Source organism: Vanessa tameamea, chromosome 12 (genome assembly GCF_037043105.1).
Source record: "Vanessa tameamea isolate UH-Manoa-2023 chromosome 12, ilVanTame1 primary haplotype, whole genome shotgun sequence".
Taxonomy (NCBI): Eukaryota; Metazoa; Arthropoda; class Insecta; order Lepidoptera; family Nymphalidae; genus Vanessa; species Vanessa tameamea.
The window spans coordinates 837,462-863,665 of NC_087320.1; the positions used below are offsets into that span (position 1 = coordinate 837,462).

At 34.9% G+C, this 26,204-nt stretch overlaps 1 protein-coding gene across 1 annotated transcript in view; it reads right to left on the reverse strand.

Moving 5' to 3' along the window:
• Positions 1–26,204, reverse strand: part of LOC113402408 (protogenin B-like) — a 108,464-nt gene that overhangs the window by 8,276 nt on the left and 73,984 nt on the right. Inside the window, exons 2-9 of the mRNA XM_064216579.1 lie at positions 22,032–22,200; positions 20,513–20,640; positions 3,663–3,807; positions 3,242–3,307; positions 1,826–2,009; positions 1,474–1,614; positions 953–1,117; positions 261–333 (exon numbers count right to left, since the gene is read on the reverse strand). Coding sequence (XP_064072649.1) covers positions 261–333; positions 953–1,117; positions 1,474–1,614; positions 1,826–2,009; positions 3,242–3,307; positions 3,663–3,807; positions 20,513–20,640; positions 22,032–22,200 — 1,071 coding nt within the window. The remainder of the gene's footprint in view (positions 1–260; positions 334–952; positions 1,118–1,473; positions 1,615–1,825; positions 2,010–3,241; positions 3,308–3,662; positions 3,808–20,512; positions 20,641–22,031; positions 22,201–26,204) is intronic.

Genomic DNA, 26,204 nt, shown 5'->3' on the forward strand with positions numbered 1-26,204 from the left:
CGCACACGACCGCTCGTTTTGTTGCCAAATTATTTTATTTATTATTGTACTTATTATATCTCTCTATATAACTAATATATACTCAATCATTTATATTATGTGTTTTAAAATTCACGATATTGTCATTATAGATTTGAGTAAGTAAATACAAAACTTTAAAAACATTTACTGTTCTTTGATGACAATTATGTTATAACCGGCATACCCATAAATAGTTTATGCCATTCTATATTCAACTCTCCTTAGCAGTCAGCCCTCACCTGCATCGGCCGAAGTTACACCGCTTATCACTAGCTCGATGCGCTTGCGATCGGCGGACGTTCGTAAATTTATCTAAAACAAACATTAATGACTATAATCACCGCCATGGTTCCGTCTAACAATTAAAATCAAAGTCCAAAATCATTATTCAATAGAAGTGTTACACTTGCTTATCGATAGTCAAAAATCTACCACCGGTTCGGAAATGAACACCTAGTGAACGAACACATCACGGACGTTAGGCATTTCCTAGGGCACTGTGTTCGATCTTTAGCTTAAATTTTCTAATCGCGTTCGACCATTTTGCAGACACCACTCAACCGAGCCTGATGTCGTGCTCACTCACGTTTGCCGAAACATTACAGTAGGTAAAGTAAATTAAATTATTTAATTACATGATACTAATGTCCCATTGAGCGATTTCCGCAACCAAAGTCATTCATTTCTGAAACTTAAGAGCACAATTTCCAAACTCTCCAAATCCGATTGGACAGCGATCAAACTCGATCGGAAAGTTTGGATCCAACAATTTTAACAGCTTTTCGATGTTCAAGACTATAAAAACTGTTAAGCTTAAAACGTGGAGTTCATACTGTATTTTTTATTGAGAAAAACTCAATAAATGATAACCTCTAGAAAATGGAGTTGCGAGCCAATTGAAGTATGTTAGAGTTACTAATTCTACCCTTACCCGTCCAGCTAGAGTTAGCCGTTGCCCGTCCTTGTACCACGTGACTTCAGGCTCTGGTCTGCCAACTGCGGTACAATTGAAGCGAACGGTGCTGGCACGCATCGCCTCTTTCGGTAGCGGCGGCAGGGTAATACGCACTGGTTCTGTTAAACTCACGTTGAAAGTCTGAAAATGATGCAATTATAGTATTCGTTGAATTCCATGCTGATGAAATGTTTATTAAGTAAAAAACCACTGAAAGGAATAAGTAGAATTTAATTCAGACAGAAAGCATCAAATATGCCATCGCTATGATATCACCTCCTTGCTAGAGGTTTTAGAGGAAGATCAGCTGTGCCCGCGACTTCGTGCCCATTTGAATTTAACAAAAAAGTTATTGTTATAGCCTCAGTTACTCCTTATTACATCAGTTATCTGCCCCTGAAAGTCCCATCAAAATCGGTCCAGCCGTTCCAGAGATTAGCCGGAACAAACAGACAGACAGACAAAAATTAAAAAAACGAAATGACTTATATAATTACCTTGACTAAATCGCTGTGACCCTCTATAGCACACGTATAAACACCTTCCTGGTCATAATCCAAATTGGAGAGAGTCAAGACCTCCTTTGTTACCTCCAGCTCACTCGTTCTTCCACCAGGTGGCGTTAGTTCCCATATTAACTAGAAAAATATGAATCAGCGATATAGCAAGTACCACAAACGCAATAACCACCATTATAAAGGCTGATAGCTTAAACAGTAAGATTTTAAGTGAGCGCTTTAAGCGCTGTATTGGAGGAAAGCATTATCAAGACTCGATTTCTTGTTATTAACGTCTTATGTAATCAAGTTTAACGTTGCCAATGTGGAAGGGAACACATTTCTTCCATACCTTGGGTCTAGGCCATCCAAGAACAGGACAGAGGAGAAGTATACTATCCCCTTTTGGCACAGCGCTGTGATCTTCATGTTGCACAGTGAGGAAAGACGGTTCTTCGTTAACTGATTCCGTAACTGTCACCTTCCCTTCCCGACTGGTACGGGTCTTATTTGCGTTGTTATTCGTTGCTATGCATCTGATCAGAGATGAAAATAAAAAGAGTTAAATGTAGAATACAGTTAAGTCCCAAATGATGGACATTATCTAATATAAAGAATATCCATACAAACAAATACAAATTAACGGAAAGACGAATATATCACAAATATAATGAAGTGTCATTTCAACTATAGAACTTATTTTCGCTTCACCAAATAAACGATTCAAGTTTAAACGCTCTAAAATAGACTTTCGTCCTAAAATGTTTAAGGAATGTTAGGGTTTAATGTGTCGCTCGTTCAGAAACACGACACTGACAAGGGGCTTGGGCATTACGTAATCGTGAGAACCGAACCATGAGCTAACGTTAATTGAACTCTGGTTTGTTTTGTTGAAGGATTAAATTGAATTACTAGTATTATTTACAAATAGTACAAAACGAACTCCCAAAAAGCGTCTGTCTGTGCGTTTGAGAATAATATTTGTAATGATGATATAACACGACAATTTAATTTGATATGTGATATGTATTATGTTTTTGAAATATCTTAACAATTTCGTGAAACAACTTTCGTCTAAAGTATACCAGTAATTGCTATTCATAACATTATTACTAGTATTCAACGCGAGCACGGTCCATATTGTAAGGACTTGTTTATTATATTGGATTTTTTGTGATTCGTAAATATGATATCTGATAAAGTACTATTTGGTTATCGAAATTTAAAGTTTCAAGTAAATTCGCTTCAAAATTTAGGGTCAAATTATCCAGCACATAAAACCAATTATTTCCTAAGTTTTTGGATAATTAGGTATCCTTTTTAAATATTTAGAGATTTTTCCATCACGCTTTTACAATGTCGATTGGTGTTGGCTTGAGACATATTCACGTAAATTCGTAATGGACAGGATGACTTGTGCATGAGCCAGTGTAACTAACAGTGGCTCACTCACGCTTCAAAACGGAACAGAACGATAGTATATAATACGATATATAAGATACTTCGTGTATTGCTGTTTAGCGGTAGAATATATGAGATGAGTGGATGCTAACCACTCAAACGGGCTTGACCAAAACCCTACGACATTAAAGTACTACAGGCAATGTTTAAGTTTGGTCATTTACCGAAATTTAAATAAAAAATGCTGTTAGTGTTCAGCGCTCTCTAACTCGATGTGGTACTTTGAATTATACATGTGAGTGTACTGTATAAATATTTATTTATGTGAGTGTACTGTTACTGTAAAGTTCAATTTTTGTATACATACCTATATATCCCAGCATCTTCATTTTCAATATCTGTGATGAGCAATTCGTTGTCTAGGAAATAATATCTGTAAAGACAAATAAAAGATATTAACTTTTACAAATGATATGGTTCCGCGTAATCTCGTCTTGATATAATACCTATTTTTGTACTTGGCTGTATGCGTGATAGTCTGTGCCTAAGGTACTAATTTTGTCAATATCATATGATACAATATTCATTTACGTTTTTGTTATTTTATGTGTATTAAAATAGTATGTCTGATTGGGTAGAAATCTTGTTTCTAATTTGAACTCGTTTTCGTGAATTATATGTGTAAAATAAATGTTATTGACAATGTCAAACGTCCACGATCACAAAAATTAAAAAAAAAAGAAAAGAAATACGAACATAATTATTATGGTTTAATTCCAAAGACTCACCTATTATTTTGTGGCAGAGCTACACCGTCCCTGGTCCAGGATACGTTGGCTGCGGGGCCGGAGCTAATGCGACAAGGTATGGACAATGGCTGGCCCGTTCTCGCTGCAACATCTTCCGGCTGAGCCGAGAACTGTTTGTCCATATCTGGAATAAAATATCAGAATATATAAAATTTTGCTTAAAGTCGAAATACGCTATCAGTTTTTGTTGCAGAAAAATCATAATCTTTACTAATATTATAAATTTGAAATTAACTGTCTGTGTCTGTTTCGCTTTGATGGCTAAACCTCAGAACTAAATTTAATGAAAGTTTGGTATGAAGCTTGGACCCCAAGGAAGGGCATAGACTTGCTATATACATAAAACCTTGGACGCAGGCGAAACTAGTTCTATAATATATAACTAGGTAAAGACAAAACAGTTTTGTTGCCTATTTCTCCTCTTTCAGCCGATTACATTTCGAATTTAAAAAAGTATGTAAATGTTTTTCTCAAAGTACAACTGAGCTGAGTAATAATAATTTAATCTCTTATTATAGTCCGAGTTTAGTAAATTAAAAAATTAATGCGAAAACCATTTTTAACGAAATGCAGTATTATAAGGTGAAACGAAATTAATAAATATATTAGATAAACGAGGGCTTAAAATGTATAAAACAGGAAAATACGTTAGCAAATTACGTGAAGCTAAAATAATGGCATGTAAAATTGTCTCAGACTAGACTAGACTGTTATCATAATTAGAGTTTGAAAATATGTTTCATGTGATGCAAGTTAAAATGTTCTCATTTGCGATGAATACTTTTTCAAAAAACATCATACAAGGTTTATAAAAACATCATATTTAACTTGGCCTATTAAAAAAATGCAAATTCAAATTATAACAGGACTCAATATTCCGACTGGCCTCTAACTGAGCCATTGTCGAAGACAGAGTGGTTTGGTGCAAACATTTTAGAACAAGCAAGATCTTAAGTAATGAAGCACACGAAGAAGAAGATTCAAAAATTATAGCTCATGTCAAAAACATTGATAAGTGTAGCATATTACTCAATACAAGATTATATTAAAGATAAAAAAGCGTGGACAAATTATTTATTGATTTCATAAAATTTTAATGCATTTTACTGACATACTCTGTATCTAAAATGGTGGCAAAGAGTAACTACTGAGTATCTTGCCGGTTCTTCTCGGTAGAGTTTACTTTCCAAACCGGTGGTAGGTTTACATTTAATTCAAAGTTCTAGCATGACGATTTGAAAGTGATTTCATAAGTCTACTTGAATGAAGAATATTGAGATTTTCTAAATTTCAAATCATGAAAGTAACGGGATAGACGTGTTCTCTCAAAGACATTCCATAGCAAGTCATCTACGTTATTACCGGATTCCGAGAAAATTATAATGAATCAACACACTTTGTAAAAACATCTTTTGTAAAGATTTCAATAAGAAATTGTTTGTTGATTTATAGTCTCTTTGAACGAACGGAATGAAAAAAGCCTGTTTTCGGTCAATAGTTAATTTTTATCATATTTAAAAAAAAATACTAACTAGCATTGTTTGCGACTGAAATCATTCACGCTCGTTTGAAATTGACAATAAACTATTTTTAAAGTTGAGTCTACCTTTTATAATTATAATCTTGTTAGGTCAAGTTGCTTTAAATTGAGTTCTTTATTTAAGTAAGTATTAAAAGTTGACTGGCCACCAAGATCACAGAACAGAAGAGGCAGCACACAGTAACTGTTTGTGAGGTTTTCCAAATTGAAGTCGAGTTATACGTTAGTTACACAAAACGTATTCGCACAAATACCTCGCTAACATTTACGAATTACTATTATAATATGAACTATGTATGAATGCTAAGAACGGATTTTACGAAACTCCATCCCTAAGGGGGTAAAACGGTTGGAAGTTTGTGTTTTATAAATATCGCGCGGTAAAGCCGCAGTTTCAGCTAGTATTTATACGTAAATTTTATAGACTGACCATTAAAAAACCTGTAGTCGATACCCTTGTGTGAGTGATAGCCTAGTTAACTAATGAGAAGGGATTGTTAAATTATGGCTCCAATAAGAAATGTGTGGGCGACGTAGGTATACGGAACCAAAACAAATTTCAGTGTTTACTTAACTCGGATATAACGTTTCCGAAATTAGATTACGGTCTGATAAACCTTCTGTGGACCGGTTAATGAGATGGAAATAGAAAAATGTTGTATTTCAACCGATTATATGTTTGTTTAGATACTAGTTTGCGACTGCGGTTTCGCACACTCATGAGTGCCCCTTTAAGTTCAATACTTTACTGCCAACTTAAACAACTTACTTAAAAAGGTATTAAAAATTACTTCGATATAAAGAACAGCTTGTGAATGTCCTACAGCTTGGCTATAAAGCTTCTGAGAGAAAGAAGGAACGGAAGTAAGAGGGGAGCTACCACCTACTCACCGTTCTGCCGTCAAACAGCAATAATAGGTAATAGTAGAAATGATTAAAATTTCTTACGGCACCATTATGTGGACAATGGCGACCACTTACCACCAGATGGCCAATTTGCCCGCCAGCCAACCTATGCTATAAAATCAAATGTCTCTGCGAATCCTTTTGAACCTTTTATTGTACATTCTCAAATAATAATAGTGACTTATGACGTAACCTATTAGAACTACATGTTAAAGAACCCCAATGGAATCCCACCAGGCCGAGCTGCACAACTTATTAATGATATATAACAATATAATTATACATTAAACGTTATGCTGAATAAGGCAAAAACATTTTAAAAAGGATGGAGTTACTATTAATTTTATTATTTACAATTATTTCATTAATAAACACAGCACTTTGATCTGTGCTCTGATCACATTTAACAAGAGCAGACGGATGGTTGAGTGATTAATACCTTTACTTATAAATATAACTAAAAGAAATCATAAACAATCTGTCGTAAATTACGTGTTTCCTAGCGAGCAATTTACCGCATTAAAAAAAAGCAACGACAAAAAATGCCGTTTTAAATCCTCCATAAGAAAAACACATAAAATGTTGGTAGCTCTCAAACAATGTATGGCGCAAAATTAGTTTTGTCAAGAGAAATATTTATTCGGGATCATTTCTGGGAGAACCGTTAATGAAATTTTTAAAGCAAACACGAGACTTCCGAAGTTTTCCCGGAAGACAAATAACTGTTGAATATGATATATAATTTGGTCTCGGGAAACGGAGACATAACGCACATTTCCCTGCTCATATTTACTATGTAATATGTATATAAGCTCATATTATATTTATCAGTGGCACTCGGCAATCTTTTGCCTTATTATGATTAGGAAGTATGTAGAGTGGCTAATATTCGTTATTTAATATGTTTAAAGTCATTTCGACAGATAGTTATTCCAGATTTTTATAAATTGCTATTTTACAGAGGATGGGTCACGTCCCATATACGACGGGTAATAAAAATGATTATATTTTAAAATGGTTTCCTAAACCTTCTTGTATTCAGAACTACAAGGAAAAAGAAATGAAAACCTTATCAAAGATAAATCAAGTCTTTTTCTATTAATAAGTAAATTATATTATAAGTAGATTTACAGCTCCATATCATTCTCATGGAAATCAAAACAAACAAACGATATGTACTTAGTTCTCACTTCAAGTTATTAAGGCACCAATAAATCTAATATTTACTACACGTGGGAATTTAGATTCGGATACATTCGGTACATAAAATAGGAGAACAGTAATAACTTTTATCAACATTATATATGTATATATACGCTATTATGTAAGAACATTTCACCCCGTGTCCCGCTCGCGTCTCGAAAACTCTCCTACCCTGATACTATTTTGATAAGGGTTTAAATGTAACAGTTATTGTAGCTGATGTCGCATATAAATTTCTGACATTTCACAATCGTTTCTTGAGGCGACTTTCGAGACTATTACACCAGCCTACAATGAGCAGCGTCAGGTATGGTGGAATTAGCAACAGCCATCCTTGACGACGACGGATATTGCCTAATAGAAGGGAAACTTATTGTAATGTATAATTATGTATTCTATGTATATTTTAATAAATAATTTTATAGCAAAAGGTAATATTGTTTAAAATTAAAAACAAAAAACAAAACGATTATTATATTATTTTTAGAAACTGGATTTCTAATATTATATATTTTATATATTTAAGGAAAACCAAAGGAATATTTTTTGTTAAAAGCGCCTTTATGATGTTTAAATACAATCTTTTACTTCGCCACAGTTGCATGAATGCGAATCTCGTTTACTAAATAGAAGCGTATTTAAAATAATTTAAATCTCGGAAATGTTCATCTGGAAAAAAAAAACATAAAAAATAATCATGAAACGAAGAATAGGAAAAACTACAATGGTAGCTAGACAAAGAGGCGACCGCGTCCGCTGCACAAAGCTTGTCTTACAAAGAGTCTACCCGCTGGAAGGAAAATAATAACGAAACTTTCAAAAAGGCGTCTTTTACATCGAAAGAAACGATCTCAATGTTTTATCTTAGTAGTTTGTCCAGTGGTCGAAATCGATCATAATTACTTTAGAAATTTAATGAAAACCATTATTTTTTATTTCCGTCCGTACGGTGTATCTTATCCGTAATTTATATTTTTATTTTAGTATACCTGCCTTTTTTTTTATTACCAGTAGCACCAATTTATTTTTAAAGATTTTCATATGCAATATAAATGTCTGTCAATATAAATATCTGTCTGCATAAGAAGTCGTAGATTCCAGTACTTATATTAAATAACGAGACAATACGAGAAAAAGGTGCTGAACTCTTTTGTTTTTGCCTGTGTATAAGGCCGTTCAGTCTTGAATTCAAACCCCAGGTTGTACCGACAAAATATTAATGAGGTTACTGTCCAAAAATTCTCAGTAGCAGTCACTCAGTCCTGAAATTGGAAGTGTGTACATTCCCTTAACTCAAAAAGCACGTAAATTCGTCGGTCCTGAACTCTTTCGAATCGCGTCCAGTTAGGTCAAAAGTTAAAACTTTTTTATTCTGGTAAGCGGACAAACTAATGGTTCATCTGATGTGAAGTGGTTACCACCGCAAATAGTCATCGGTGCAGTAATAATTATTAACCATTCCTTACATTGCCAATGCGTCAGTGTCAATGTGGTGGAAGAGTGCTACTTGTCCACTAGAAACTAAAGCATTTATATTAAAAATTGTCATATAAGACTGTTAACAATAAACAACAACGTTAGCAATTTATTACTTCCCGGGGTTATTAGAGGCAACATCGAATAGTGTAATCCAAAGTCTATCTTTTTAATATCAACGGATACCATTCACAGGGACTTATCATCAAAATAAACTCCCCAAATTGCTCTGATCAAATTTCGACATCCCTAATTAATTAGATCTATAATCAACGAAGACTTAAAAAATCTAAAAGTACATATTTCTAATAAACGAATATTAAGAATTTTCGCAGTCATACGAGAGACCGTAACACTTCGTACTTTGTGTTATTAAGGGTTGAGTCTCCCTAATTACTGACATAAAACGTTTACATTACCATAGAACCTTATTCAATGGGTTATGTAATATACTTAAAGCTGTACCTACCTCAATTACCGATTGAGAGATCAGATTAAAATATTTATACTAGCTAAAGCAACTTGGTGGTAGACCATTGTCCAGACCTGTCTGGGTATGTACCACCTACTCATCAATTATTCATCCGGTGTCTTCATATTTATTGGCTATAATTAGAGCTCTCGTATTTATAGAGTGGACTTTGATGGGAAATAGTGATGGATTCACCTGTGGGTAGGGCTTTGTGCAGATCCACCTTGTACTCACCATGCAGCAATCATTTATATTGTTGTAGTCTATTTTGAAGGGTGAGTTAGCCAGTGTAATTAGATCAAAATCAAAATATACTTTATTCAAGTAGGCTTTTACAAGCACTTTTGAATCGTCATTTAACAAACTACTTAAAGTAAAGCTACCACCGGTTCGGAATGTAGATTCTACGGAGAAGAACCGGCAAGAAACTCAGTAGTTACTCTTTTTCAACATCTAAAAATACAGTCATGTTAGTTAAATACAATTATATATGTATGTCATGTCTCCTGCCTGGAAGTCAGCAAGCATTAACTCCACACTTTTTTATCATCAATATAATCTTGTATCGAATAATATGCCTTCTTTACCGATGTATTTTTTACAATTGACTTGAATCTATGAAACGGCAAAGTTAAAAATGTCTGCGGAATTTTATTATAGAAATAGATACACGAGTAACACAACATTGCCAGTTCATCTTGGTAGAATATACCATCCGATTCGCTAGTAGCTTGCATTTTAAAACAGTCTTGTAAAATGATGATTCAAAGGTGCTTATAGAAGCCTACTTGAATGAAGTATATTTTGATTTTGAAGAAATTACCACGTACTTTCTTAAGATATCCCCAAATAGTCCTCTTTACACCAGATCTATTAAGATGTATTATAGATCACATAGTATTATAAATATTTGAATAAAAAAATATATATATTGTATTTTTCTTCAACGTATTTAATAATATTATTAACAAGATTACTTTTTATAATACAAATTAAAACATATATTGAAGGATAAACTTTAGAACTTTGAATATGATATAATGCTCACAGCTCTATCTCTTAAATTCTCTAGTCTGAGGTGTTTATTTCTCAAATAGACTTTTTGCTTGACAATCAAAGTATAAATATTGTATCTATATGGAATAAAGATAAAAAACATATATTCTAATAATCGTAAAAAACTTTTAACTCAACATATTCGCAAACCTGTTTTACCATTTCGTGTTACACAAACGAAGGATTACGTGGGATTATTGATAGCCCGTAGCTTAACCCGCCTTAAATGAACCCTCTTACCTAACAATAGGATCAAATATAACCGATGGTGGCCGGTGGTTAAGACCAAGTGGAAATCCAAATACATCCCTTTAAAACCTTTATTGAATTACTGTTTTAACAACTGCGAGCCTATGATTTCGTTTATCATATACATGTATATATCTATATATAAGTAAATCATATTGTTTTATCTATGTATTGCTAGTTTCCGCCCGCGGTTTCGAGCGCGTGGGGCGGGGCGGTTTGTATTAGGTTATGTCTTTTTCCGTACAGATGACAACGCGTCCACATAATTGACCCGTTGAGTAATTGCGACGTAAAAGCTTGACGAACACATTTTTGAGTTTATAGTTCGAATTGAATTTTGTTTCCAGGATTGTAAATAACATCCTATCAGTACTCTGCACAGTGAGTACTTAAAAATTCTAGGTCTTATTGCACGACGGTGATCCAATGCGGAGAGAATGTCTGACATGTGGAGATTTTCTTACTAAGTTTTCCTTCAAAGCACTAATTAAGCACATGAAAGAAGAAAGAGCTTAAGGCCGAATTGAACCCCCGTGGGAAATTTAGGCTTTATATATTAATGATAGTTATCAAACCTATTTACAAACGGCCTCGCTAATATATTCAGAGATATTCGAATGAAAAAGACATATTAATATTATTGTGTACCAAAAAACCCCTATGTTAATTTTATGAAGGGAATTAATTTATTTTAATTTATACAACACAAGTTATTTCAAAAAGTACATTGTATTTACAAGATGTTTTTATTAGTAGAAACGGACGGGCATTAGATAAAAGGCCGCATCCCGATCCGATCCCGAGGTCATGAGTTCAAATCCTATATCAGGTCGATAAAAGTTTGTGAGTTTTATCGTCGAAAAAACTTCCGTGCCTCAGAGAACACGTAAATCGGTACTGTGCCGGTACTATTTTCGATCTTGTCTTATTTGTCTTCCCATCGGACTACGAGAGTGCGTGAATAGGGAGTGCAATTGTGTTTGCGTACACTTGTGCACTATAAGTCCTGCAGTTGGTTTTCCTAGAGGTTAGCTGCCGTGGCCGCTATTGATTTGGACATCAGAAGCCTACTACGATTTTCATATGTGTAAGTAAACACAAATATTTTAGTATGTATATATACTTCTACACGCTGTCTACTACTCGGCTGACCAACCCAATATTACCATTATATTGGCCCGAACCAGGGATAGAACCCAGGAGCTTGGGATCTGAAGCCTATATTATATTACATAATACATACTACGAATAATACCGACTTGATATTACTCACTCGGATTTGAACTCCCATTCGTTATGATAAAATTCTGTGTGTGGTAGCAGAAAAACCGAGCTAAAAATGTTCAAATATAACAGAGGGCAATGTCATGTCATCAACTGTAAAAGAGATATTTCAAATTTGGAGAGGACCTCTGTTTTATAAGGTCATTTGCCTTAATGTCAAAACAACTGCATGTATCCTATATATAATGTTACTGAAATGAGGATTCAGATTATAAGTAATACTAGTCATCGCCCGCGGCTTGGCTCGCGTTTTAGGGATTAGTCGTCAGGTGTTAGGCAAAAAAGTCTTATGTCCTCCTATGGAGATCAAGCGTGCTGCATACCAAATATCGTTTAAAACAGTGGTTTGGCCTTGAAAGAGCAACCGACATACAGACAGTCAGAGTTACATTCGAATGTATAATATCAAGTATAGATTAGTATAGACCAACTCAACTTAAACTTAAATTGATTTATTGATAGCAAAACTACGAGTATTTCGGAAGAGAAAATACACAATATTTTACATATAAGAATCGGTAAAAAATTCCAGCAGGTTTTTAGTAAAATTTTGTAATTGCACACAATTATCAATGTAACGACAATATAACCAGGAAATCGCTTCTACGATACAACTGTGTCTGTCAGTTACCTCGTCACGACTAAGCCGGTGAACCGAACGTAATTAAATTCGACGTGAAAGTAACCTGGGACCTGGATGAGGACAAATGCATATTGATCAGGGGATACATGAAGTCGCAGGTCTATCTTCCATACCTATAGACAAATGAACAGTCGTTTTTTGTGCTTTTAACTAAAATTACTACTAAACCAATATACATAAAACAAACCAGAGGATGTAGCACATTTCGGGGGTTTAATATGGTTTCCGCAATGTGCTTCATTGACAGGCGTGATTTTGTTGTTCAAATATTCATAAATGAGATGTTCTTTTTGTGTTCACTAACTGAAAATCCTATTGATCATATACATATAAATCTTATACTGGAAGGCGCAGTGTGTTTCGGAGTAGGTTGAAATAGGTTATTTAACTTTGCCAGTTCATAAATTGAACTCATTTGTTAAAAAACATTAATAAATAAAGCATACTATTCAACGCTATATTATATTTATAGAAATCTCTCATCTCCAATGTTGTAAAAGAGTACCTACTGTGTTTCTTGTCGGTTCTGAGTAGAATCTATATTCCGAACCAGTGATAGCTTTACGTTTAATACGATTGTGTAAAATGACTACTCAAAAGAGCTCGTAAAAGCCTCTTGAGTAAAGTAGATTTTAATTTATAATACATGGCACTCTACCGACGGTTTTGCTTATTTTTTATGATATCGGTAGGCGGACGAACAAATGGGCCACTGGATGGTAAGTGGTCACCACCGCCCATAGACAATGGCGTTGTAAGAAATATTAACCATTCCTTACATCACCAATGCGCCACCAACCTTGGGAACTAAGATGTTACGTCCCTTGTGCCTGTAGTTACACTGGCTCTCACCCTTCAAACCGGAACATAACAATACTGAGCACTGTTTGGCGGTAGAATATCTGATGAGTGGGTGGTACCTACCCAGACGGGCTTGCACTAAGCCCTACCACCAAGTTTATTATGTTCTATAGCGTTTTTTCCGATTACTATGACAATAATTACTATATAATACAAACAAAGATAAAACAACGGCTGCTAGGCGTGACATTGTTACGAGAAAAGTTAACGCTGCTATGTTTTTTGGACCATATATATGCTACATCCAACAACTACTCTAGTTCCAGGAAAACTTCAGGAGGCTCGTGTTTGTTTTACAAAACAGAAACAATTTAGACGTTTGTCTCTGTCGACAATATAAAGAGATAAGTTTCGTAACATTTTTATTTGCTGGAAAGAAATAGTCCAGAATTCGTTTATCAAAACATACAGATTATACAGATATACGAGTACATTGCCTTTAACACGTTACAATCGAACGAACGAACGAAGCAACGGTGCAATTCTGTATCACTTCGTATCTCACTCGTGAAATGTTGACAACCGACTTACAGTGATAAGCCATTTTGATACGTATTAAATCCAATCCCTTATCAATTTATATTGAATAATTATAGTCAATGTCGCATATTACATTCTGACATTTGACGCTATTAAATATCCTGCGGTGAATTTCGAGGTTTTAGTGACGAATTTCTTTAACGCGGCTTACAGTAGTGAACTGGCCGAAATCTTCACGAAAGGAAAAAGCGTTAAGGCCCCTCCACGCGACCTATACGAGTACATCTCTTTCTTTGTTCTCTGTCTTCTTCTTTTGTAAACGATTTTGTTAAAGCTTATTTATTGTTATTGTTTTAATTCAAATAGGATTTTATAACCATTTAATCTCTTGTTAATTATTCTCAAACGTTTTTAATTTATTTCATTGTGTCTATTATTTAAAACACATCTAAAGCGAAAACAAATTCGTTCCAATCAAGCGTCCCACGACACCTCTCGTTTCAAAAATAGTATAAGCTACATTCAATAGAGACGTAAAAAAACACGAGTTGTACATTGTACGATCCATTAGAACTATATATATCATTGGTTAAAAAAAAAAAAAAAAACAAAGAAATAAAATCATAATTTAACTCGTACCAAGTCAGGATGGGTAGCTAGTATATTACTATAAATTAGTAGATAGATTGTACGTTATTCAAAATGCTGATCTGAGCACTGAGGCACTGATGCTGAGAGTACCTACTGAAGCTACCTCTGATCAAAGGAAATGATTGAACACAATATTTGGACGTCGAGTGCCGTCTAATTAACCTTAATTAGGCAGACGGCTAAATAACCGGTAATTTATTCTCGTTCGAGCGCATGCGCAACGGAGATTGCATTCACGAGTGCGCAGGAGCAATTGTTATATAACGTTATATTAAACGGATATGTTTATTAAACGTATTTATGATGTTATTATAACGAATACATATTTTTAACAACTACAAAAAACGCAACTGGAGACAGCCCGATGGTTAGAGCTTGTCTTAAATTTTGATTGCGGGTTCAAATCCAGGCAAGCAAATGTTTTCATTTCTTAAATTGTGTTTATAATTCACCTCATTGTTGGTTAAAACATCATGAGGAATTCTGCATGGATCGGATGAAATTCTGTTCCATGAGTATCCATCAACTCACACTGGAAAAGTGTGGTGGAATAAGCTTCAAACCCTCACATGAGAGAACTTTGCCCAGTGGTGGGACATTGATACACTGTGCTTTAGTTGCTCCGCACGAGGTAAGCAATAATTCAATGAATAACAGATCGTCTTTCCAATTTATTAAAACAAAAGCGGGGCCTCGGACTTATCTATAGAAGACGAACATTTCTTTCCTAAACTTTATTGTTGACATTTAGAAGATTTGCTAAACTCTAATACCCGCGCTATTTTGTTAGCTGTAAATCTTTTTTCAAATAAAGTATCTGGGAAAACGACATAATCTTAGAGTTATTTGTTATATATAACAAAGGCAAAAATTCCAAACAACCTATAACGGCCAAGAAACTATGAACTATCATAATGTCAAATTTTCATATGGATCAATCTAGTACTTATTGAGACCATATAATAGAACATATACATTACACTGATAACAAAATAATTATTTTAAAATAAAACTCTATTATTAGTCGTCTGGGTTGGTACCACTCATTATATATTCTACTGCCAAGCAGCAATACTTAGTATGGTTGTGTTCCTGTTTGAGAGGTGAGTCAGTGTATTACAACATAAAGGGACATAACATAAATTCCCAATGTTGGTCGATGTTGGGGCATTGGCGGTGTAAAGAATGCGCCAATTTCTAAGAGACCAATTATCATAAGGTGGTCCACTTGATGTCTTAGATTGCTACATAAACAAAAACTTTACATTACATTACATTAGCAGCCTGTAAATTTCTCACTGCTGGGCTAAGGCCTCCTCTCCCTTTGACGAGAAGTTTTGGACCATATTCCCCCACGAAATTAGATACATGCAGGTTTCCTCATGATGTTTTCCTTCACCGCTGAGCACGAGAAGAATTATAAACACAAATTAAGCACATGAAATTCAGTGGTCCTTGCCTGGGTTTGACCCCGAAATCATCGGTTAAGATGCACGCGTTCTAAACAGTGGGCCATCTCGGTTCGTAAAAAAAAAAAACTTTATTCTTAATAAATAAACACGTATATTTGTATGACTGTTTCATTGAACCACTCATACGATTTGAAACATTGACGCGTTGTCCTATATGTTCCGCCTTCTATATAAAGACTTATAGACCCTTATTCTACCCGTACGAAAGTGATGGATAGCTATTTATAAAATTGTATACATAAGATCCAAGATATGGAAGGAAAAACCCACAAAAACGGCCTAACAAAAATAGCGCTACAAATTATAATTAAAATAACCCTCTGTGATAATATCCTGTAATTTTAAGTAAAGAAAATAAAGGGAAATGCTCGCGGCGAATTTGTAAAACATTCCAAAGGAAACAGTTTCAGCTGAATATCTGAGTAATTGTGTCAGAATACACAATCATCAATCGAAGTTACGATATATTTTCCTATTGCTAATAATTTACCATCGATAATATAAACATATTTTATTTTGTTATTGTTCTGACTTCGTGTACGAAAACGGGCGGACAAAACACGAACCGTCATTTTATATGTTGTAGAAGATGGAAGAAGAGTGGGGAAAACATATAAAAAGCAGCGCCAGCACCCGGCGCGATCTTTTTGCTATTCGGCTGTTATCGAGTCAACATCTCGGCAACGTCATTCTGTCCGTTGGGTTTTTCGTTAGATTGTTCCATAATTGTTGTAATAGTTTCAGACGTCTTCCATCTTTAGTTTTTGTTTAATTTAATTTTGGTTTGTTAAATGTAATTGTTTTCAATGTAGATTGGTTTTGTAAATTGTTTTCTTGAGGGTAGTAATAAATTTTTATTTAAAAAAAATAACTTCTGGTCTTATTTCTAAGAATATATTAAAAACTACGCAAATCTAAACTATTATACAAAGTTGAATAGTTTATTTGTTTCAATGCAGTAATCTCATGATCTACCAAATTTTGATTGAATACTAAAATTGCATTGAATAGTCCATTTATTGAGATACGTTATAGACTAATAGACTAGACATCGCGTAATGACCTGCAGGGGCAAAGCACTAACGTCTGAAGCTCAATGTTTAAAAAATTATGACAAAAATACGATTTAAAAATGTTCCTTCAAATTTAAATGATCCTACCGCTTTCAAACAATAAAATAGTTTTCCAATTCGGTTCATAAATGACGGAGCTATGAGATAACAAACAAAACATATAACTTCCTTCTTTTTTTGAAGTGATAACTTCTTGTGGAAGGATAAATCGCTCCGTTACGTAACGCGTTACGGCGCCAGTCAATTTTTGAGAGATGGAACTAGTGATTACGGCAACGTAAATTTTCAATAACAAATAAGTTCAACTTAGATTAGTTTAAGTTATCACTTCAGTCGGGAATTCCGAGACGCAAACTATTTTTTTTTTAATGTCGATGAATTACAAAATCTGAACTCAATAATCGCGGGCGAAGTCGCGTTGAACGTTACCTTAAGCCTGGCACATCCTCGTTATGTTACATGCCCGCGTACGTAGAAACATGATACAGTTAATACATAATATCATATATGAAGGTTATTCCGTTTCCCGCTGATGTAAACACATAATAAATTATCGTCGAGGGATGAGTTACAAGTTCTAAGGCTTTTGGTACGACCAACATTAATAATATAGCTATGCTTGCCTTGGGGCAATAGAGTTTAGTACAAACTTGTTATAGTAATTAAGGATTTGTTTCGACGTACATGATTTTGTAGGTAATCAAGGACGTCCCGGAGAGTATTGTGTGTCGACTATTATCATCTGAAGGCATTCGTATCGAAGATGGAATAAGGATAAACAAACCTTACATTTCGTTTTTCTTAATTTACTAATAGTTTAGTAGAGCCGAGATAGCCCAGTGGTTAGAACGGGTGCATCTTAACCGATGATTTCGGGTTCAAACCCAGGCAAGCACCACTGAATTTTCATGTGCTTAATTTGTTTATAATTCATCTCGTGCTCGGCGGTGAAGAAAAACATCGTGAGGAAACCTGCATGTATCTAATTTCAACGAAATTCTGCCACATGTGTATTCCACCAACCCGCATTGGAGCAGCCTGGTGGAATATGCTCCAAACCTTCTCCTCAGAGGGAGAGGAGGCCTTAGGCCAGCAGTGGGATATTTACAGGCTGCTTATGTTATGTACTACTAGTTAAACTGTATATATTTATTTATAATACAACATTATACCACTAAACTACTTATATCCACTTTCGTTTGACACCGACGATGATAACACAATTTTTTCGCGTATCCATATTGAATACCATAGATTATTTAAGCTCTCGACCAATGATATCGCGTCAAATCGATGTCAAATATTGTTGAAAATTGGAATATGCTATACTAAACTAATTAATGTCATAAATCACACCGTGGGAATGATTTCCGATGGGTCTTTTCAGATCTGAGGTATTTGTTGTTTGTAATATAATTAATACATTTTTTGGGATTTGACTTTAGTCAGCAAAAATCTCATGTAACATCCCAATACGATGCATCAACATACCAATTTTTATTTACGCAAATATCTTCTATAACTTCACGTAAGTGACGTATAGTCAGTACGTACCTAACGTGAAGTTTGACGCTTTGTTCGTGCGAATGAAATGCACATTAAAGAAAACCTTCTTTCTATAACTGTAATTCTAGTTACTGACCAACATATATGTCTAATGTACTGTAAATAACATTTCCAATAATTTGCTTTGATGTCTAACAGAAGACTAACGACCGCTCGGTTTCAATTTCCCGCGATAACTTGATCAAATATGATGTTGCTGTATTATAAACGTTATATCTGTATCGTCGTTGTCACAGCGTCACGGCGTCACGGCGTCACGGCGCATGCTGCTGGTTGTACCAGAGGATGATGGATAATGAAAATATACCTTGATATATTGCCTCCTTTGTACGTGAATGTATAAATAATGAAAAACGCGTCCAGCATTTCAATGAGGCCTCGCCCGCCCCTAAGACGGCTTCTCGGAGTCGCCGACGGTACACAGAATGTTACATGGTTATTAAATTACAACATCGAGTAAACATCAGAAGACGTTTCGGGGTGAGGTTTTTCTTATGCATGAAGTTTATTTGCGGTGAAATATTCAGAGTTGAAAATCATCATCTGAATTACTATCGATCGCGCTGTTTATAAGATACGCCTGTATTTATTAAAGATGTATTGATTAAATTTGATTGAGAACACCAGTCAAATATGAGTCAGACTTGACTAGAGGGTGTAGTTTTTTTTTTATAGATAATTATAAGTAAACGGGCGAATAGACCACCTGGTGGTGAGTCTGCAGAGATCTGCAGTTGCAAAAACATTACAACATATTATATTAATATTCTTAGTAAAGTACGCATTAAGTGCTACTAAAAATTATACCAATAGTCTAGGTGTCAACTCTGAACAATATATTAATTAATAATTGCAATTAAGAATACAAAAGCATTATATTAGGCATCTTTAGTCTATTTTGAAAGGTACAGAGTTCGAAAAGGAATCGCTCAACTTTTCCTTTCATAATTTATGTCGATCAAGTGAAAAGATAACTCTGCTTTATTATAAGAAGTTTGCACAAAGTTAAGTATGAATATATTAACCCTAGAAGTGTCATTCGGAAACAACTTTAAATAACCTTCATAACCTTTTCTAATTAAAAATATCTTTATAGTATTCCGAAATTACATACGTATTAAAATAAATATTTAATCGAATGCAAACAGGCGACGAACATGTCATTATCTTCTATTGCGTATATGCGTTTTAATAATGTATTTTTAAAATAAATCTACATGTTTACTATATTATATCTTTACTAAGTAAAAATAAAATTAACACTGTTGATAAGAAATCCTTGAAGTCTAGTGACAAATAGCTTTCAATATAACAAAATTTAAAAAAAACTACTTAAATATATTGCAGATGCATTTAAAAGACGTCGAAGATATAATACGTGTTTTTCGAAGTTTTCAAAGATGACGGTTATGCTCATAGAATCTTTGTTCCGTTTTAAGTTGAAACAACTTGGAGTAATTGTTCCAAAACATTTTTACAACCTAATCTTATAATTCGACACAACAATAATCCGTCCAATGATGAACGGTGTGATTTATATAGTAGTTATTTTTTATTTTGATTTGAATATACTTCTTAATAAGTAAATAAGTTTTATGTAAACAAACTTAATTTTATGATCATCTTATATGTTATGTAGGTAGGCGGTCTAGCAAGTGGGCCACCTGGTGGTCAGCATTCACAGCATTCACTGCCCATATACATTGGCAACGTAAGATGTACTGCAACACTAAGTTGAGCTGTTTGATACCTACCCGGAGCTTGCACAAAATCCGACTACCACTTTGAACTCCTTTGTTGGAACTAAACCTTTGATATTTGTCGTTGCTGTCAGTATCATATGGAATGGTTCGCGTGGAAAATGGGAATATTATGGGAATGACAAAATGAAACTCACATGAAAACTTGAGATGTACTGGGTATCCCAGGATTTGACCTCCGTGATCCCAAGCTGCACACTGATACACTCCTTCCGTGCCTCCACCGCTCTTACGGCTCACTTCCAGCGTACCTTTAAAAGCAACCCTGGAAAAATATCAAACCGTTTATATACATATGTACAGGTTTTGTAACAGGTCGATTTAAAAGTTCATGACACAAAACCGTCCTATTATATTTTGATTATACGCGATAAGCTTGTCTTATTATATATGTTGATAGAGTCCTGGATTCGTAACCAAAGGTCGGGCCGATAAAATGATTTTGGGTTTTTCCATCGAGACTCTGTTCCAGCTCGAAGTCTGGCCCGTAATGTAAAGCCGTTGGTCCTGCGCCTGGACTCTTTCTGGTCATTTCGGATTTGCCGTCCCATCGGATGAGAATGATGGAATAGAGAGTGCACCTGTGTTTGCGTACATATTTGTGCACTATAAATAATATGTCCTGCGTAATTGGCTGGTCTCCCTAGAGATTGGCTGCCGTAACTGAAATCGGTCAGGACGACATCTTCATCATTTAAGTTTCGTCGCTCATCGGCACGAGTTAAACTTTGAAGTTGTCGTTGGAACCTACAGTTCCAGGATATATAAAATAATATACTCGTAAAATTTCCTCGTTAGTCATCAATTATGTATGTACAAAGAAAACGATTCTTATTTATTTAATATAAAATATACTCTTTAAGAGGAATGACAGGCCATTGTCTTTATTAAAAAATAGTATCGTTCTTATTTTGAATATTTAAATTTCAAATTATGATTGTCAGCCAACATCAATGTTGACAGTTGACAGTACCATTTAAGTTTCTTCACAACGTACTATCAACTTACAATAGACGGCTCGCGAGTCATATCGGATAATTGTTTACAAACAAAGAGCGGTTGCAACGCACACCGGACATTACCTTGTGTTATATGCAATGGCAACATACGAAATTAATATAGCGAGCTTAAAGTATAAGATCACAGACATACATTAAAAACTGATGTACTTAATGGGGAATTATCATGCATACAATGTTCATGGGCAGGCAAACTGTGTAAGAAAGATGCTACGTCCTGTGCGCTTGTATTTATACTGACTTACTCACTATTCTAACGTAAGCACAGTCGTAGGTGACAATTTGGTGCTTAAAAGCCCTACCACCGAATCAATCACTGTCTCTGGCGAAAGTCTACGCAATAAAGACGAGGGCACTAATCGTAGCCAATAAATATGAAGACTCAGGTATTTGTAACAAGCTTAAAGGTTCAGAGACAAAATGACGATCGCGTAATCGTATTGGGATGGAAGACGATAAAGAATATATTGGACTTTAAATATTATCCAATAAACGGTCACTGGTTCGGTTGAACCTAAGGGAGTAATATGTCACCTAATTAATTTATCAAAACTATTAAAATACCATTATATTTCATTAAAGTAAGGATACAACCACTACGTCACAATTCAAAACAATTTAAATTACTGAAACTTACCGTTTAGGGTTGATCTGGTCATCGCCCTTCCTCCATATAAAGGGCTTCGCCCTTGATCGGTCTTCGTCGATCAACGGCGGCGGTCGGCGGGGTTGCACTCGACTCCAATCCACGACCGCGCACGGCAGCGACGCGGCGCGGGGACTCTGCGACCATGTTATCTGAACATCTGCGGATATAGAAAGATAATATTAGCCATGAAAATTCAAAGCATGTTTTTTATTTCTCATTAGAAGACTAAATTAATTACAAACTCTTTATTTATTTCGCAACATTTGATAGTTTGCTTCAGTCAAATCTTGGTATCTGAATTAGATACCTTCCTCTCATCCGATTCTATACCCAGAATTGGTTCCAGTCAATGGAACTCCTCGAAGTTAACAAAATAGCTGTGTAATTTTGTAAAAGCTTGTTTTTTGTCAAAATCAAAACCTTATAATTCCTTTTGAAACGTAATGCTACGGGAACAAATAAGTAAACCAATCATCGGTTCTGAATGTAGTTTTCACGGACACGTACCGAATGACGTCTCTTTTTTTTTTAGTACGATACCCTTTAATTTTCCAACTATAGTCTATACCAGTGATTCCCAAAGTGGTCCAGGTGGACCCCCAGGGGTCCACGGGAGACTTGCTGGAGGTCTACGTAGGCGTGAATAAAAAATGGGGGTCCATAAGATGTTATTGTCCACGAAAATTTATCTCCTTTTGATAGTAAAGAGCAAAAATGTAAGCATAGTTTTTATAAGGGCCTACCTACATTGTTTTAAGTACCTAACTAAGCAGATAATATTTTAATAAGGCAAGCGACTGTTACATGTCCAAACTTGCGTTTTCGATATTACGTACAATTTCGTTTACAGACTTGCAAAGCGCTATCCGCCCGACAATGCTTAATGCTTGTTCAGACATGAACTTGATCACCACTATAAATACTTGATGCCAAAGGCAAACTCATTTATTTGTTTCCGGAATTTCGAAAAAAAGGTGTGAGAAAAGTAAGTACCTACCTTTTTTTTGTTATAGTACTTAAGTATTTTGTTTACGTGTACTAGTCGGTTGATCACAACTGCTTGTATAGATAGGTAACTTAGTAATTTACAGATATTTTAATTGTCCTCTTTCGATTTGAAGACAAACACAGCACGTTATATTCAATTGTTTTTTCACGAGAGAAGCACTACCTCTCTAAAAAGGCCGAATAAGCAATATTGCAGAGCAATTAATTTTGTAATTTTTCTTGCAAATAACTACTAATTTTATAAAATAGTAATTTCACAATCATTTTAAATTGATTTTGAAGTAACTGTTTTATCAAAAATATGCCTTTTCGGAAAGAGTGAGCGGTGCGCGGGCGTCGGCAAAAGGGCGGGGCTTGAGCTTCGATGCCAGTTTGTCACGTTTTAACAATGAAGCCGCAGACAAAAAATACGCAAATACACGGAGCGCGTGAACTCATTGGTTTGATGAAATGTTAGTTATCGTTTTTATGGACAATTTTGGGATTTCGACTTTTATTTTTTCCTACACAAATATGATCAGTATTCGATACTGAACACACCAATTTTTATTTGTACTATTAAAAATTAGTGGTAAATTAGGTACTTTAAAATTGATACCGTTTTGTGAAAACGTCTGTATTTGTTTTAGCGGTTTATTAGTTGGTCCCTTTACACAGTGGCATGGGGGGGGCGGAGGGTGCGGTCCGCACCGGGCGGCACTTTGCGGGGGCGGCGCTGCGGAGGTTTAACTTTTTTTAAAGAAATTATTTTTTTTGCCTCACACGCATAATAGTTAATTATCAAAATAAACATTGAAGGAAAAATATGAAAAGAGACCCACCATGCACAGTATGGTCGCTTCAACATCTCAATTAATTAATAATAATCTTCTTCATCAAGTAACGATGATGGCTTGCGGGCATATTACAATATCTTATTACTTATAGCAAAATCTGGAAAACCGCACACTATCGGAGAACAATTAATTTTACCCGCTGTTGAAGAGGTTTTAAAAACTGTTTTGCACAAATCTCCATTTGACGTACTAAAAATAATTCCATTAAGTAACAATACTGTACAAAGACGCATTGATGAAATGAGATCTGATATCGAAAGTTTTTTGTGCAATCATCTGCAAAAAACTCATTTTTCTATACAACTGGACGAGTCAACGTTACCCGGTAATGAAGCATTATTATTGGCATACGGCCGATTTATTATGGAGGAAGTAATTCACGAAGAATTGCTATTTGCCAGAACTTTGGAGACTGACACTAAAGGCGAATCAATATTTAATGTCCTGAGTAATTTTTTTACGGAAAAATCGATTTCATATACAAATATTATTTCAGTGGCAACAGACGGACCTCCTGCAATGGTCGGGCGATATGGTGGGTTTATAAGTTATCTCAAAAGAATTATACCAGGACTTACAGCTATTCATTGCGTAATCTACCGACAACATCTTGTGGCAAAACATTTAAGTGACAGGTTGAACCAATCTCTTCATTTTGTAATAAAAGCTGTCAACAAAATCATAAGCAATTGTGCGACAAAAATGATGAAGACTTCCAACGACTGCTCTTACATACTGAAGTACGCTGGTTGTCGATTGGTGCATGCTTAACGAGATTTTACTCTGTTTTCGTATTCCGTATTAGAGTTCCTAGAAAGGAGAGATCCAGATTTAAAAGAAACTTGATCAAATTCAATGCAGTCATTGCGTATTTGACAGATTTGTTTAAAAAATGTAATGATATTAAGTTACACGGTGACAGCCTGAATTTAATAAAAACAAAGGGGATAATTTTGGCTTTTTTTTTTGGGAAATTGAAATTTATGAAGCAAAACATTAGTCGGCGCGAATTTTCTCAATTTCCAAACTTGTCGCAGGTAGAATGTATTGATGAGGATATCCATACCTACAGTCAACATTTAAGTGCCCTGCATGATGACTTCAAAACCAGGTTTGAAGATATGTTGACGATGGATATAACACCATGGATCATAAATTCATTTGATGAAACGGAAGTGTTCAATGTTGTATTACAAGAGGAGCTGCTCGGGCTAAGCACCAATGAGGAGCTGAAGGTGAAATTTAGAAAAGGCTACCAAACATTTTGGCTGCAAGCAGAAATACCCGAAAAATATCCTGGACTGTGAGAAATCGCAAGGAAATTTTTAATAGCTTTTCCCTCGTCATACCTTTTCGAAAGGAGTTTTAGTGCCGTTACAAAGTGCTCTTAAAAAAAAAAAGGAGCAAATTAAACATCACAGAGCGGGGGGATTTGCGGTTATTGCTCACAAAAATAAAGCCAAACATTGATCGTTTGCTGACACTCCATCAAATACATCCTTCCCATTAATTAAAATTATGACCTAAACCTATATTACTTTATTAATTTTTTCTTGTAATTCTATTCTTTTAATAAATAAAGTGTTATAAAATGTACCATTTTTCGTTTTTATTTTACCTATCGGAATATAGGGACAGAACTCAGAAGCGACACAATTTCTTATTTTTTGGCGACTTTAAGAACGTGGTAGAAATGTAGGGGGTCCACCGAAACCAGTAAAATTTTGAAAGAGGTCCACGAGAAAAATAAGTTTGGGAACTACTGGTCTATACCAACCACAGGAGGAATTGACATTGAATTGACAAAATATCGTCGTGGTAGTGGTATACTTTATGGTATTCATTATGGTATCGTGAAAAAATTGTTTTAAATGAAGATGAATTTGATACCGAAACTTCGGAAGTAAAATGATTTAAATGAAATAGTGTTGTGTTATAAATAAAGATATATTAATCAAGAACTGTTTGTAATGCACTATATAGCAAAGCTATTAGAAATTCGCACGGAGTAGGTATGTAAATCTAATGTTTGTTTATCTTTAATCCTTCTTCGATTGGATTTGGTAATAAATATCGGTAAAATACACTTACCCTTTACAACGAGGGTCACACATTGAAAACTGCGCAACAGTGTGATCTTACTTACCTTGATGTGCGCATAAAGTTGGTACAAATATATTTTGTACATATTGATTATTGTATATAAAATATTTATATAACATACCTCTTTCCCAGCAGCATACCGGATCGTGAATACCTAAATTAAAAGACTAGCGGCTCCGCTCGTGTTCACGCGGGCTAAACTTTACTGCTCCCC